Source organism: Sus scrofa, chromosome 7, assembly GCF_000003025.6.
Source record: "Sus scrofa isolate TJ Tabasco breed Duroc chromosome 7, Sscrofa11.1, whole genome shotgun sequence".
NCBI lineage: Eukaryota > Metazoa > Chordata > Mammalia > Artiodactyla > Suidae > Sus > Sus scrofa.
The window spans coordinates 90,665,589-90,682,580 of NC_010449.5; the positions used below are offsets into that span (position 1 = coordinate 90,665,589).

Genomic DNA, 16,992 nt, shown 5'->3' on the forward strand with positions numbered 1-16,992 from the left:
AATGGATGTTTTTCCAAAGAAAACATTCAGATGGCCAGCAGGCACATTCAAAGATGTTCAACATCACTAATTAGGGAAATATTACTCAAAACCATGAAGAGATATCACCTCACATCCATTAGAACAGTTGTTATCAGTAACAAGAAGTAACAGGTGTTGCAGAGAATGTGGAGAAAAGGGAACCCTCATACACTGTTGTTTGGAATGTAAGTTGGTGCAGCCACTATGGAAAATAGTATAGAGGTTCCTAAAAAAACATTAAAAACAGAACTACCATATGATCCAGCACTTTGACTTTTGGTTATTTTTCCAGAGGAAACAGAATCTCAAAAAGATATCTGCACCTCCATATTTAATGCAACATTATTTACAATAGCCAAGGCATGGAAACAACCTAAGTGTCCATTGATGGGTGAATGGATAAAGAAAATTATATGTGTATATATAAACAGAATATTATTCAGTCCTAAAAAAGAAGAAGACCTTGCTATTTGTGACATGAATGGATCTTGAGTGCATTATGCTAAGTGAAATAGATCAGATAGAAAAAGACAAATACTATATGATCTCACTTAAATGTATAATCTAAAAATAACTCACATCTACAGAGACGATAAATGGTTGCCAGAGGTAGGGGTTGGTAAGTGAACAAAATGGGTGAAGGTGGTCAAAAAGCACAAACTTCCACTTACAAATCCTGGATATATAATGTTGATTTAGTTGATAATACTTGATTATAGCTGATAATACTATAATTATATAACTGAAAGTTTCTAAGAAAGTATACTAAGCATTCCCATCACAAGATCTATGTACTATGTGTGGTGATGGATATTAACTAAACTTACTGTGATAATCACTTCAAGTATATTCATATATCAAATCATGTTGTACATCCAAAATTAATAAAATGTTGTAAAGTTCCCATTGTGCTTCAGTGGTAACAAACCCGACTAGTATCCATGAGGACGCAGGTTCAGTCCCTGTCCCCACTCAGAGGGTTAAGGATCCAGCATTACCATTAACTATGGTGTAGGTTGCAGATGCTGCTCAGATCCTCCGTTGCTGTGGGTTAGGCTGGCCAATGCAGCTCCAATTCGACCCTTAGCCTGAGAACCTCTATATGTGGCACTAAAAAAAAGAAAAAAAGCATGCATAAGTACATAAATAAATAAAATGTCATTTGTCAATTATATCTCACTTTAAAAAAAATTGTATGGAAAGTTTTAAATTTTATGAACTTTATGAATAGGACCAGAAAAATAAAATAATGGAATTTTAGGTTATTTTATAAGAGTTAAAGTAGTTAAAGAAGAAAATCAGTTCCTGTATACTGCAGTGGGTTAAGGATCCCTCACTGCCACTGCTGTGGCACAGGTCACATCTGTGGCACATGTTGCAACTGCCATGTGTTTTTGATTCCTAGCCCAGGAAATTCCACAAGCCACGAGTGCAACCAAAAAAAGAAGAATCTCAACTAGAAGTTTTAAGAAAACATTATGTATCTCACAATCTTGGTTATAAAATTTTAGAAGCTGACTAATCTAGTCCTTTAGTTTTCAAGTGATGAAGATGATATGTTATCAGATCCAAGTAACAGACAATATTGGCAAAGCATGATTCATATTCTCATATAAAATCCGGACCTTCAACTCTTGATTCCAGTTTTCCATGCTTTTCCACTTTTTTGGTTTCTTATCTAACCACTTGATTTAAAAATGTCCTGAAAATTTACAGTGATCTCTGAAAGACCTTTCTACTTTAAATTGACTGTACTCTCAATGGATCTGTTGACAGCTGTTCTCTCTAAATTCTTTCCACTGCTGTTGATTTATGAGAGACATGTCTTACTTTAAAACTTAGAGATTTCCTGAGAAGCAAGAGTTTAAACGTCTCTCAATTCATGAATGCTTAGATGTTAGACTTTTGAACGTAGATATTATTATGCTAGTCACTTTTAATACACTATCTCATCTAACTGTTAGAATAGTAAGAGATAGCAAGTAGCAGAAGTTAGAGAAAAAAGATGAATTGGCCCTTACTTCTTTCATGTTCTCATCCACCACACTAACCATTATTGTATTTTTTATTTTTAATTTTTTATTATAGTTGATTTACAGCATTATATTTCTGCTGTACAGCATAGTGACCCAGTTATACATTTATATACATTCTTTTCTTCACATTATCCTCCATCATGTTACTTTACAAGTGATTGGATATATAGTTCCCTGTGCTATATAGCAGAATCTGATTGTTTATCCTAACCATTATTGTAAAAAGCTCGGCCAGAGTGAGTGCCCAATTTGTATAAAAATGGGTGAGTCTTTAGGTGTAACAATTTTATTCCTAAAACAGTTGTTCACATGTAAAGTACAATGATTGATCTTTGTTGTTGAATGTATTCAAACCAACCATTTATTCTAATTTAGCATTCATCCGGTTTCTCTTTCCTTCCAGGCCTGTATGTGGAATCAGAGGGAAAACTCTCATAATTAACTTGCCAGGTAGCAAGAAAGGATCTCAGGTGAGCAGTCTTGAGATTTATATGGTTTAGTGTAAGAAATTTTGGCCAGCTATGAAAGTTTGCCAATCAAAAATTTGGAGCACTCCATAAGACTACCCTCACTTCTGACACCAGTTGCATTTCAGTGCATTCTCAAATCAACCTTCAGTTTTAATAATTCACAAGAAAAACTAAGAGAACTTATTGAAAGACTTATATACTTATGGTTATGGTTTATTACAGGGAAAGCATACAGATTAAAATCAACCAAGCAAAGAGGTACCTAAGACAGAGTTAAGGAGAGGTACCTAATGGAGAGCTTCTCTTATCTTGGAGTCAAAAACACATTACTCCAAGGGCATCAGTGTGTAACACAGGGATTATTGCTTATGGGGGAAGCTCTAAACCCTTGGAATCCTAAACCCTTGGAGTTTTTATTGAGGCATATCACATCCTGTCCCTGTGTCTGACCTTTAATCTCTAGCCCTTCCCAGAGGCTAGACTAATACCTGCAGTCTCCAACACTTTCCCAAGGCAAAACTGATACCACATTTCACAAAGCCCTTTGCATAAATCACACCATTAGACTGTCTGGTGGCCAAACAAAAGACATTCCTATCACCTGCTTGTGGCTGAGGGCAGAGGCCAAACTCTTTGGTTAAGGTTCATTCTTTACATAAGCTACCCGCTGGCCTCTGGTCTAGGCTCTCTTAACAAAAACAATCATATTTGTCTGACTGGGCATCTATATTTAATACAGCTTTTATATTACAGACACAACAAAATTAGCACTGTGAATGTGCTTAAGATTTAGAGGAGCCAGTGTAGGATAGGGAGAGATTTAGAGAAACAGTAATTCATCCTCTAAAGCCATTACACAAATTTTCATATTTTTGTACTAATTTTCCACCTTGATCTTCTATTATTGGTACCCTGTGATTTCTATTTGCCATAGAAATTAGCTGTCTTGCTCAGGTCAGTCATTTCCCATTGATACTACATTTTGAGGAGGCTCTAACTCATATATCAGGAACTCATTACCATCAATATCAGCATTATAATCTTACTAACTTACTAATACATTGCCTGTATTATAAATATCATAGTAAAGTAGTAGATAGAACCTGAAAAATAAGTCAGGAGATACTGGCACTTACTGAAATCCTACACAGACATTAACAGTTAGCCTAGTTGTCATCATATCACATGATCAAAATGTGTCCCAGAGCAATGTTCCTCAGGTTTACAGACTTATCAGTTTCCAAAAGCAGGAGCAGTCTCAGCAACATATGGCATTTCATTTTCTGGCATCTGCTACACTGAGCCAAGAAACAGTGTCATCTCTTGTTCTAAGCTTCTCTTGAGGCACCAATATAATACTGTATTTCCTTGTAGCATAACCCATTTACTCATTCCTTTACCTTCAACCATCATTCCTCCTTCTCCATTGATACTCAGATGTTTCCTTTGAAAATCTTTGAATGAGACAGTTGGTTTGGCCACTGGGCTGGCCCATATTGCCATCAATAATATTAGTTTAGCAAGTACTTCCCACTCAGTCCATCCCATTAATATAAAGTAAAGTTACATAGGTATAGTGATAGTGGCAGTCTGAAACACTAGGCTATATAACTGCATTTACTGCCAACCTCAACATGACCAGATGGAATAAGACAGAATCTATCCCATCCTTAGGAATTCTAACATAAAGGTATACAATTATAGTTATACTTTCTACTAAGAATCATCCTGCTTCTGGCACCCACAGTTTCATCCTTGGTCCTAGAATCACTACATTAGGTAGCAAAAAAAAAAAAAAAAAAAAAAAAAAAAAAAAAAAAGTTGAGGTGATGTGGTATAAAGAAAAAAAGTATTTTCATACCAGCATCTTTTTCCATCTCCTCTTCCCAGAAAAGTAGAGAAATCTGGGGGGAACTTTTACCTGGACTCTGCAATGTTGAGTGTGATCACACATTAATGAAGGCTTTAAGCCTTTATCTCCTCCAATTTTAGACAACAAATTTTCAGTTGCCCATTTTAATTTTCTATCATATCATTGCTCTGAAGATAAAAAGTGTATTCCTTGGTTTAAAGAAATGTGTTTCTCCTCTCATTGATACAATATCTTTTGTTCTGTTCCTTTTATAGTACACTGAGCATTTGCATCACTATTAGTTAAGCAAAGCTCATTCCATAGTAAGTGTCTGTTCCTGTTAGGACCCATTTGTGGCCTCCAGGGACTACCAGCAGCAGCCTAACCTGCCAGCTGTGTGCATGACCTTCCCCCTGTGGATCTGCTGCATAGTCCTCTGCCGTTTCTGTCTATTTAGCAGACAGAACAATTCTTAGTGACATTTTATGCCTCAGAGAATATAAGAATATATCTAGATTCAACTGCATTGCTGCATCCCCTCAGTGTCCACTTATCTCATGGGCCCAGGTGGCCATATCAAGCAAGTATAGCAGGATATCTACTCGCCAGTACCTATCAACTTCCATTTCTGGAAGGGAGTTCTTGTGATGGGCATTAACATAATCTGCTTTAATATACCCCTTACAGTCTCAGAGTAATTTCTATAAGGCCATGCCTCGTATATGTGTCCCTTTAATACACCATTTTTCCATTGCCCGTCTGCCTGTCCAGTCCATATGACCAAGCCATATGGACACTTCCCATGAATCAGTAAAAACCCAAACATAGCAGCAAACATGCAGTTCAGCCCATCGAGCTGATTTGTTTTTACCTTCTTCAATCAGAGTGGCGGCCTTCCAAACAGGATGCTGTCCCTTCACCTTGGAATTGCCATCCATAAACCAAGCAGCTCTTTGTTGATCAATAGAAAGCTGTATATAGGGCACCGCCCAAGTGGCCCAAGTGGCCATAGGATCCAGCAGCTCCTCAGGTGGTTCCGAAGTCGGCCCTAGGTGAAAAGAGGCTGCCTGCTCGTGAGTACCTCCTTGCATTCTCCTGGTAGCATGATTCTATATATGCACCGTTTCCATTTTATTATGGAACTCTCCTGGGCATTGCCTTCCCCATTAGAGTGTTTCTCTGACGTTACCCAGCACATTATGGATATTTCAGGTTTCAAGATTATTTTGTGATCTCTATTCATAAGAGCAGTCTCAATTAAAGGCCAAGAACAAGTTAGTAATTGTCTCTCAAATGGAAATTTTCTGGTCCGAAATCCCAGAGTTGCTGTTGGGTGGCACTCATAGATTTTTGCTCTATGCTGCAGTCTGCACTCCACACAGGTCTTTTGTACAGGAAATCCATGACCTGTGTGGTCCCATTTAGCATGTCCAATTATGGTGGTGGGAGAGTGGATTTACACACCTTCTGTTCTACGATAGAAAGTAGGAGAAGAATTCTCCAAATACAACATCCATCCACATAATATATTTGAATAAAGAAGATTCACTACTTCATATAGAGTTCACTGTACAAACATTCTAATTTTCATCCAAGCTTTCACCTTGCTCCTATCAATTGTTGCACTCCTATATCCTTCCATACTAACTGTACCCCTCCATTAGGACTCTGGGAGGTTTTAAAATCATAGTACATGGAGCTCCCTTGTCAAGGAGTCCCAGAAAAGGCCCTTCTCTGTCTCCTGATAATTTTAACCATCTATGTCCATATGGCCTTGGATTTATAGTCCTGGGTTGGGTCAGGAGATTCAGAACCTTTTGTCAAGCCTTATGTCGATTAGATGATGGGACCTTCACTTAAGGTAATTCAAGGTAAGATTTCTTTGCCTCCTAGCTTTTTTAATTCCTCCAAATTAGGGTAAATAGAGATTTGTTTAGGACTCCTTAATGTTAGGAGACCAGCAGGGGCTGCCATCTGTCCACTCAACCCACAACAGTGCTTCTTTAAGAACTTTGTTTTGCCCTCATCTATGCTCGCTTTATTCATACATTTCTTAATAGCCATTTAAATATTTCAACCCTACGAGGACAAGTCCCTTGAATCTCTTGTTTCTCTTTCTTCATCTTCTTGTGAATCAGTCTAATTTTATTCACTATTCATTATTTCAACACGACATGTTCCTTTGGAAGCAACTCTGAGGCTAGCAGCTATATTTCAGACCATACAAAATCCAAGTTTGGCCCAGCCTCAGGATCCACCCAACATTCTCCATTACTTCTGTTTTAGCTAGTACAAGAGAAATACCTGTTTCTTGTTATTTTGCATTCCTTTAATGCATCCAGTGACACAACTCTTGAGTCACATCTGTCATTTCAAAATTTCATTGCTAATTTTATCTCCAGTAACTAATTGCAGCACAGCTACAATTTCATACTCTTGGTATGCCTGTGTTCATCCAGGCTCTAACAGTTTGTCATCCCCCACCCTCTCTTCCTTCCTCTTCCCAGATTACATGTTTCAGTAAGTCAGGATCTTTCTGTGAAATCCCACTTCTTAACACCAACAAGTTAGACAAAGAAGTTAGCCAAATTGCAAAATTGAAGCGTTCTGCAAGGCTGTCCTCTCTTCTGATACTAGTTGCAATTGGTAGAATTTCTAAAATCACCCTCACTTTTAATAATTCACAAGAAGGACTTATAGAACTCACAGAAAGCTGTTATATTCATGGTTAATAGTGTATTACAGGGAAAGAATACAGGTAGAAATTGACCAAAGAAAGAAGCACGTGTGGCAGAGTCCAAGAGAGGTAACAAACAGGGAACTTGTGCTCATCCTCTTCCATGTAGTCATGGACAGCATCACTTCCTCCTAGCCATAGTATAAGACAACATACACAGAGTATTGCTTAACTAGGCACACTCTCCTTTGCCATTGGTATGCAGAGGTTTCATTGGAACTTAATCACATGTTGCCGCTTGGTTGACCGTTAGTCAGCCATTCTCAGTCCTTTCCAGAGGCAAAATTGATACCATGTTTCCCTAAACCCTTATAATAAACCACACTGTTAGATTGTTCCGTGGCCAAAATCCCCAAGTAAACAGAGACACTCTCATCAGGTCTAACATAACAAGGAACTAGAGCTCACTTCCCGAAAGCTGAGCTTAAAGGCCAGACCTCTGTGATTAAGGTTAAATTCTTTGCTATGTAGTTTACCAGTAGGTTAAAAGATTAGATACCTTCCAGGTATTCCAGTAACCTTACATAAATTCTAAGATACTTCTTTACATATTAGATTTTAAGGTAAGTTACATTAAATGTAAAAGAGAAAGACCTGTCCAAACATAGTCTCCAAACATATCTGGCCTTATGTTCTGATTTTAAAGTACTCACCTATTCTCTCCTGGTGATACATTATAGGTAATAGTGGACATCTTTTGAACATTAGTTGCCCATTCTCCTTACTTGGTACCCTGCAATAAATTCTGTAGCTTCCTCTACCTCTTCTCCACCCAAAAAAACAATAAACTATATATTATATATGACTTCTATGCAGTGCTCTGTACAAACATATCTATTTTTATGTATTATACAATGTTGTCTAGCTATACTTCATGATGTTAGTCATAACTTTAGCTCTCTGAATAAAATAGTTCAGTACTCAATTGCTTTATTCTAGTACTCTTCTCTAACAGAAAGATAAAAACTATTGCCTGCTCTCTCATAATATATTAATATGTACCATGCTTACTTCATATCTCACACTGCAAAGACAATACATTAAATATGATTCATTCTTAAGACTGATGTAGAGAAATACAGACCCAAAATCGCAAAAAAATTATTGCTACCATTTGTATGCCTATAAAAATGTTTTGTATTTTTTTTTCTTCCTCTTGCATACAGGAATGCTTTCAGTTCATACTGCCAGCTCTACCTCATGCCATTGACCTTTTACGGGATGCCATTGTAAAAGTAAAGGAAGTGCATGATGAACTTGAAGATTTACCTTCCCCACCACCACCTCTTTCTCCTCCTCCCACAACTAGCCCCCATAAACAGACAGAAGACAAAGGGGTTCAATGTGAGGAAGAGGAAGAAGAGAAGAAAGACAGTGGTGTTGCTTCAACAGAAGATAGTTCTTCATCACATATAACTGCAGCAGCCATTGCTGCCAAGGTAAGCCTTCTGAGAGCGACCCAAAGATCTAAAGAACCCACAGGTAAATGTATTGATTTCATCCCTATTTCCATCCCATTCTTGCATAAGTTAAATACCATTTCAGGGTATCCTTTCAAAAAACTGAGATATTCATAACACTCGACGCTATATTCCCTCCATTATGTAGAGTTCTTGAGGGCATTGAAGTTTGTTCTGAGTTCTGAGGAATTAAAGATACTGCTTTTATCTATTAAAGTAATAGTTTCAATTGTAAACAATGTGATATTTAAGAACTCTTTGAAAATATCATTTTTATGATCAGATAAAATATATAATGCTCATGTATTTAGAACATCAAATATCCACAAATTCCTAAAGGAGCACCAAACTAAAGATGAGAGATCATAGATAATTCAAGAAATTAGTTGAGAAAGATTAATAAATTTTTTTTAAAGACAAGATGTTTCAGCAATTAACTAAGTACTTATTTAACTATTGGACACAAATTACCCTAGTTGTAAGGAGAAGAAATGGATGCAAGATATTTGCATTTTTTATTTAATAAAGTAATCAATATTATTAAAACAATACCAAAGTATTGCAAATTCCCTTCAAACAATTCTGGGAGTAAATAAAGTACCGTGAGGTACTTAAGTAAATTTAGTCATCATCTTAAACTCACAGAACATGATCTACATTATTATTCATACCTAGTATAATCCACTTTGTATACTTTTAAGATTTTCAGGCAGTAGCATATCACTTCTGGGAGTAATGATTGTTCACTGATTGAGAGCATAAAGATTGAAAATCTAATCATTATGTGATGTAATTCCTAAAGTTTTATGGCTCATCCAGATGTTTTTGCTATGAGCATAACATGAGAGGGCCTTTTGACAACCTCTATATTGGAAAGGATCACAGAGATCCTTTTGAAGTATCTAGTCAGAAAATCAGTAGGTGATTCTTTCTTTGAAAACTGGATCATGCTGTCATTAGATCCATTCAATGATCCATTAATCCTTATTTGAGGCTTGTAAGTATTTAAGTTGTGTGTGAAGTTTGTTTTATTTTCTTTGTCTTGTTTTTATAAAACTGATGAAACAGGTACATTTTAAAATCATTATATGTTCTGTTTCTTTTACTCTTAATTAAAAGAGTAAAAAGGACCATCAATTTCAATCTTAGAAAAAAGCTTATGTCATTTGAAATCTAAGCTGATTTTATCATTCTACATTTGAAAATTTTCGACATTTCATTGTTCCATTTGTTTTCATCCTTTTTCCTTTCCAGACATTTTGCTTGAATAGTTTCATGTTTTCCTGTCACTATATTCATAGTTGTTATGTGTTGTGCATTAGAAGCATCCATTCTACACCAGTCCTGCTGTTATCATGGCACACGGTGAGCAGCCCATCCCTGGTCTCATCAGTTATTCCCATGATGCAACAGGCAGTGCAGAGGAACCGGTAAGACAAGAGGCTTTTACATTAATGATTTTGCAAGCGTACAGCCTACCGAGGTAGGCTTTAACATATTACAGAAGATATGTTTTATTCTGAAGGATCTTCACCAGTGCTTTTTTGTGCAAGTATTAAGTGCCACTAAGTATCTTCCATCAAGGAATTTAATTTAATAGAGTTTCTCTGGTACCTAAAGTACTATAATAAGATTTGTAGTATGTGGCAATGAACTTGTTATACATAACTTCCAAGAAATTCATTGCCCAGAAGTTATTTTTTTCTTCAGTAATTTCATCACATATCTTTAAATAAATTACCTGGCTTAATTAAAATAATGCCTTAAGAGGACCACTTTAAGTTTTAAAATCTAAGCAGATTGATCAAGGTAATATTTAATTTGTATTAACCTTGCTTTTTTCCCTTATGATTTTGCATCTTATTTTCTTTTCCTTCACTATGTTCTCATTACAACCATTCAGAGTTGAGTCTTTGCACAAATTCTGATATTACTAATCTTCAGATAGAAACTTTTAAAGATACATATCACTTCCTTCAATCATTGGCTGAATGAACTTTGTAAAAAGTACCAGGCTTAAAAAAATTAAAGTAGAACTGAATAAGCAGCAATATATGGTCTAAACTGTCAATGCAGTAAAATTCTCGCAGTCTCTAATATGAATATAAAATAAGAGGAAAAAAGAAGAAAAATAAGTGATAACTGGTTACTAATGCTGAGGAAGAAAAAACACCCAGAATTTCAGGGGGATACAAGGAGAAAAAATAGGATCAATAGTCTCCTGGAAGATATGCTACCAAGTCAATGAACCCTTATATTCAACAAGCCATGACTGATTAGAAATAAACTTGGCTAAGTAAAAGGCCAAGTAGAAAATGTAAATAATGATTAAAATTATTAAAGAATTTCAGTTGATAGCTGAATTCTCCAGCTATAGCTTTGCTATAAATTATAAGCATTCTAAAATATACCAAATTTAAAGAAAGGTTGTCTTTTATATTCTCATATGATAAAGCAACCACAGCAAGTGTAATAATCATCCTGATTTTCAAACTAAAATGTATGAAAGTTCATATTCAAAACCTAGCTTTTAAATTATCATATTCTGGGTATCAAATTATTATATAGAAAATGATTTAAATAACTAATTTTTTCAGTTCTCTCGAAGATTTCACATAACTAGTATCAATCTAGATGCAGTGGAGAGAAATCAAGTATTACACACAATGGATTCCTTAAATTATTAGGGATTAATTCTCTGTAGGAAGTAGTTTAGAATGTCTCCTTAAGTGTTCCATCTGGATGCCCTTATATGGCATCACCCAAGAGCTTCTCATTTATTAACTTTTTCAACTTAACTTTTAATTAAATTAAATATTATTAACAAGCATTTATTATTAATACTATTTAATTTAATAATGATGTGGCATAAATAGATCAATAAATTAATATATGTTAATTATAAATAAATTAAATGTTTATTAGTAAAATGATTTAATAATTTAAATAGTAAATAAAATTATTTATTGGTGAGTTATTGGTTTTATAATCCTAAGTAGTGGTTATGGTCTTTTTGACATATACTCAGTTTTATAAGTAGATTCATGTTTTTGAGCTTCCTTTGACAAATGATAATGAGAGCTTTAGACTTTTTTTTGTTTGTTTTGTTTTTTTAGGGCCACACCTGCAGCATATGCAAGTTTCCAGGCTAAGGGTCTAATCAGAGCTACAGCTGCCAGCCTACGCCACAGGCACAGCAATGCCAGATCTGAGCCTCATCTACGACCTACACCACAGCTCATGGCAACGCCAGATCCCTGAACCCACTGAGCGAGGCCAGGGATTGAACCTGCATCCTCATGGATCCTAGTCAAGTTCTTTAACCACCAAGCCATGAAGGGAACTTAAAGAGCTTTATATCAATGAATATAATGTTCATGTTCTTCAGACCTGTATCCATTTAAAAAAAGAAAGAAAAAGAAGAAATACATAACAAAATAATAAAAGCGAAGGTCTTAATGTTCTTGGTGCTCCTAACAAAGCCCTGTTAACTCTGTGAATGTTTTATGTAGCATTAACTTCATTAATAAGCTCATTGGCTCTGAATGTCCAGAATTTGATGCCAGTGTTTCAGATCTCTACATGAAACAGTCTTTTACAGTATCTCTGTGAACTCTTTGGCTAGCTTTTACAAGCTTTACCAATGTAAAATTTAAAAATTAATTTTTTTTTGGTCTTTTTTTAGGGTCACACCCATGGCACATGGAGGTTCCCAGGCTAGGGGTTAAATCAGAGCTGCAGCTCCCAGCCTATATCACAGCCACAGCAACGCAGGATCCGAGCCTCATCTGCTCGGACGCTGTCTACACCACAGCTCAGGGCAACACCGGATCCTTAACCCACTGAGCGAGGCCAGGGATTGAACCCACAAACTCATGGTCCCTAATCAAATTCATTTCTGCTGCACCACAGTAGGAACTCCTAAAAATTAATTTTGAAAGGGAGAATCTGATTACATATTAGAGAAAAAAATCACAATTTCCCTCAGCTGGTCAAATTCTGAGACATGTGAAACAGTTTGGATTAATGTAAAAATTATGCAATTTAAAATTAGAAGACCTAGATATATAATCCTTGACCTTATCACTTAATATTCGGAGAAAATTCCTCAGGATTTAAAGTTCAGTTTTTTATCTGTGATAATAACAGTATGTCACAAGAGGTTATTATTTGTAGCAAATAAGATATATGGGAGGAAACTGTAAACTATGTAAATTGAGTTTACTATTACAAAGTTCTTTCTAGGTGCCAAATACTATACTTGAGCTCAGGATACAAATATAAGTGGATTATTCCAGCCCACAAAGAGGTGTTCTTTTGTTTGTTTTTATTTTTGTTTTTTACTTCTTTACTTTCCTAACTCAATTACCTACTTCTTTGGATCAAGGAAGCGAAACTTGAATCTTGATCAGTGTACCGACGCTTTCAGTAGTTAGTTCCTAGTGATCTGAATACTGATTATTGCCAAACTTATGGGAAGCCTTTTTCAGGAAACAAAAAGGCTTGAGGAGTACGTCCAATAATGGATATTCGTTAGTTGCCTCTCCAGCAGTTATTTCCCATTCCCTGTTCCTAACATTATACCACATTTCCCAGTCATATACTTGAGATGAGATTGACTAACCCTCCAGAGTAGGTTGGCTTAATATAATGAGAACATACATTTCATGTAGCCATAGTTTTTAGTTCAATAAACACATAATTCAGGTCAATCAAAGCAAGTGGTCTCGTGTCTTAGATTTTATTTGGGCTACTAGGGACATAGACTCTATTTCCTATTGGATATGATGAGGAAATATAGAACTCTAAGAATTGCACTTGAAGCCACTGTGGAAAATAGTATGGAGGTTCCTTTAAAAACTAAAATAGGAGTTCCTGTCATGGCGCAGAGGAATCGAATCCAACTAGGAACCATGAGGTTACGAGTTCGATCCCTGGCCTTGCTCAGTGGGTTAAGGATCCGGCGTTGCCATGAGCTGAGGTGTAGGTCGCAGACATGTCTCGGATCTCGCGTTGCTGTGGCTGTGGTATAGGCTGGCAGCTGTAGCTCCGATTAGACCCCTAGCCTGAGAACCTCCATATGCCACGGATGCAGCCCTAAAAGGACAAAAGACAATAAATTAATTAAAAACTAAAAATAGAACTACCATATAATCCTGCAATCTCACTCCTGGGCATAAATCCAGAGAAAACCATAATTCAAAAATATACATGCACCCAGTGTTCATTGCAGCACTGCTTACAATGTCTAAGACATGGAAGCACCCTAAATGTCCATCAGCAGATGAATGGATAAAGATGATGTGGTGTGTATTTATATATACAATGGACTATTACTCAGCCATAAAAGAATGAAATAATGCCATTTTCAGCAACATGGATGGACCTAGAGATTATCATATTAAGTAAATCAGAAAGAGGACAAATACTACATGATATCACCTATGTGTGAAATCTAAATAAAATGATATAAGTAAACTGAGTTACAAAGCAGAAATGTACTCACACACATAGAAAAAAACACTTGTGGTTACCATAGGGGAAAGGTGGAGGGGAGGAATAAATTAGGAATTTTGGAATAACATATACACACTACTATATATAAAATAGATAAATAACAAGGACGTAGTGTATAGCACAGGGAACTATACTTAATATTTTTTAGTACCCTATATGGGAGAAGAATCTGAATGACTTTACTGTACACCTGAAACTAACACAACATTATAAATCAGCTGTACTTCAATTTGAAGAAATTATTTCAGTTAATGAGTGAGTTTATGCATAAATGACTGAGTTTCTATGAAGGACCAGTTTCTTCACCAAAAAAGAAAACAAAAAAGAATTTCTGTTTTGGAACTATGAAAGGAATGCCTGCTGATAATGGAGCTAACAGTAAAGTAGCAATCCTGGGACGAGAGAGAGAAAAGAAAGATATTGAGTCCTAGTCACATTGTTCTACCACACTTACTCAAGCCTCTGTTGAACTATACCTACCTCCAGATGTTTCAGCAAATAAATTACTTCAGCAAATAAATATATATATTGTATTTGCTGTCTCATCAGAGCTGAAAAGTCTTCCTTATAATAACAGAATATATCAAATAGGAATCCCCGAAGTTTCGTATTTGAATGAGAAACCTTATTCAAGAGGATAGAGAGTAGGGGAGTGTGACACACTGGAGGAAAAAAGGGAAAGTAAATCTTACCCCTCTGTGGTTAATAAATAAGTGTAAAGGTCTTTACAAGAAGACTGGATCCAATTCTGAAGAAATTACCACTGTACTTTGCACAGTGCTTGCTTTATGCTTGCAAATGTGCAAGCATAATGAGAGGCAAGAAACTGTTTGAGACAAAGAGGGAAGATAGCCATGGAGATACGTAATAGGAAATCTTGTCTCACTGACAGAAAGTAAATCCGGAAAAATTTCTCACAATGATGAGTTTCCCCAGGTTCCACCGAATGCAAGAAAATCTACTTGCCCTGGGGGCGGGGGGCATAGTTTCTAATTTCCTTTTGGGAAAGGATATGGAGAAAACAATATGTTAGATTGATATGGCCAGTCAGGAAGAGTCTATCTTCCTAAAACATTTATTTGGAACTCAAAGAAAAAAATCTCAGACTTGGCAACCTACCATTCTTATGTATTTGCCTGGAAATAAATGACACCAGTACAAAAGGCCGTAGATGCTTATAAAGCTTTGGTCAGAAAATTAAAGAATACACACACACACACACACACACACACACACACACTCACTTTATATATTTTATATATATATTATTTTATTCATATCCTTGAGGATTCTAGTATATTAAAATAATATTGAGTGTGAGTCACTCTTCTAAACATTTTACATATACCAACTTTACATACATTATGATTTTACTTATGAGAAAATTGAAAGACAAAGAGGTTAAGGACATTAATTAGCTAGTGACTGAACTGGTATTCAAGTCTAGGCAATCTGGTTCCTGCATCAGCATTCCTGACCTCTTTGATATAGCACCTCTCAGTGGAAGACAGAAGAAGTATAATTTTCTGGAATATAACTAGGTACAGATTCTCCTTAAAAATGAAAATTAGGATTTTAGAACTTTGGTTTGAAATACTTGAAAGATAAAATGCACTGCACAGCCTAAGAATTGCAAACAATAGAACATATTTACTCTGGAAGTTTACCAATCCAAGCACAGGACTTAGAACTATAAGCATTATTGGAGTCAGAAATATATTTAGATAAATCCAAATATTTTGGGGAACATAATATCTATTAAAGCATGGTATTTTAAATGTGTCAAATATTTTAATTAGTTAATGAGCAAACAGTAAGCTGTAAACCAGTTCAAAGAAAAAAAATCAAAGGACATATATATATATATATATATGTATAAAAGTCACAAAGACTGGGATGACATAAATAGATACAAAACTTGGTCATTATATGTGGGCAATAATGAATTTTTCCTTCTCAGGACAGGGTGGACAAAATATATCTGCATTTCTGTAGACAATAATTTTCATTAGTTTCAGTTTTCCATAGCTTGCAGAGTGGTAAAATACTGAAAATAAAAAAGTTCAGATAACCTAGATGGGAACACAAATCAAGACATTTAATAAACTTTCTTACCCATTTTACTAATAATTCTCTATACCCTATGATCATAATCTCAGAGATGATTTTTAATACAAAAAAAATCCTAACTGGTTTTATTTAAATAATCAAGCAAGTTTGTGCTTGATTATTTGTTTAGCTGCAGCAAGTTATTAGTTAATTCTCTGAGATTGCTTTGCAAATACCAAGGCTGCAAAATTAACTTCTGTCCGGGAGTTTTCATAGGTAATCTCAGATTCTACTTTTAAGTTTCTATTTTTGCCATTCCAAGATTAGGAAATCAAGCCCAAGAAAATCTCTTCACCCTATTTCACCTGAAGTACCTGTTTTTGGATGAGTTCCTCTCTTCTCCAGGTCACCAAAGTTTTACTACCGTATATAATTGACCTTCCTTAAACCGCATTCAAGGCTGAGACCCTATACTCCAGGTACCAGTTATTTTTGCTGGGAGGGCTTTGTAGGTACAGCCAATCTTTGTTTTTCAGAATTGGTAGTCATATCTAATTAAAAGGGCATCATTCTCAAACATTACATTTCACCTAAATCCTTGTTTCCATCATCAATTTGTCCAATTATATCTTGTTAAAAAAGGAAGACATTCTTAGACTGTGGAAATCACTATACTGTCAAGAAAAGTTAGCAGACTTAGTAAGAGGTTCTGAATTCTTAGAGAATCAGTGCAAATCAAATATCATTTAGAAATATTTCGTTTTAGTTTTAAGAAATCAAAATCTATGAAATTCTATAGGTAATATATAGATTAAGAGGAAAGAAAAATAGCTTCCTCACATATCCAGAA

The 16,992-nt window shown here is 35.6% G+C and overlaps 1 protein-coding gene across 22 annotated transcripts in view; it reads left to right on the forward strand.

Moving 5' to 3' along the window:
- Window positions 1–16,992, forward strand: part of GPHN (gephyrin) — a 567,900-nt gene that overhangs the window by 319,863 nt on the left and 231,045 nt on the right. For 13 of the 22 annotated variants that reach the window (XM_021098005.1, XM_021098014.1, XM_021098004.1 and 10 more), the window contains 3 exon segments: window positions 2,461–2,527; window positions 8,283–8,555; window positions 9,899–10,006. In XM_021098005.1, the coding sequence (XP_020953664.1) occupies window positions 2,461–2,527; window positions 8,283–8,555; window positions 9,899–10,006 (448 nt within the window). 22 annotated transcript variants of the gene reach the window in all.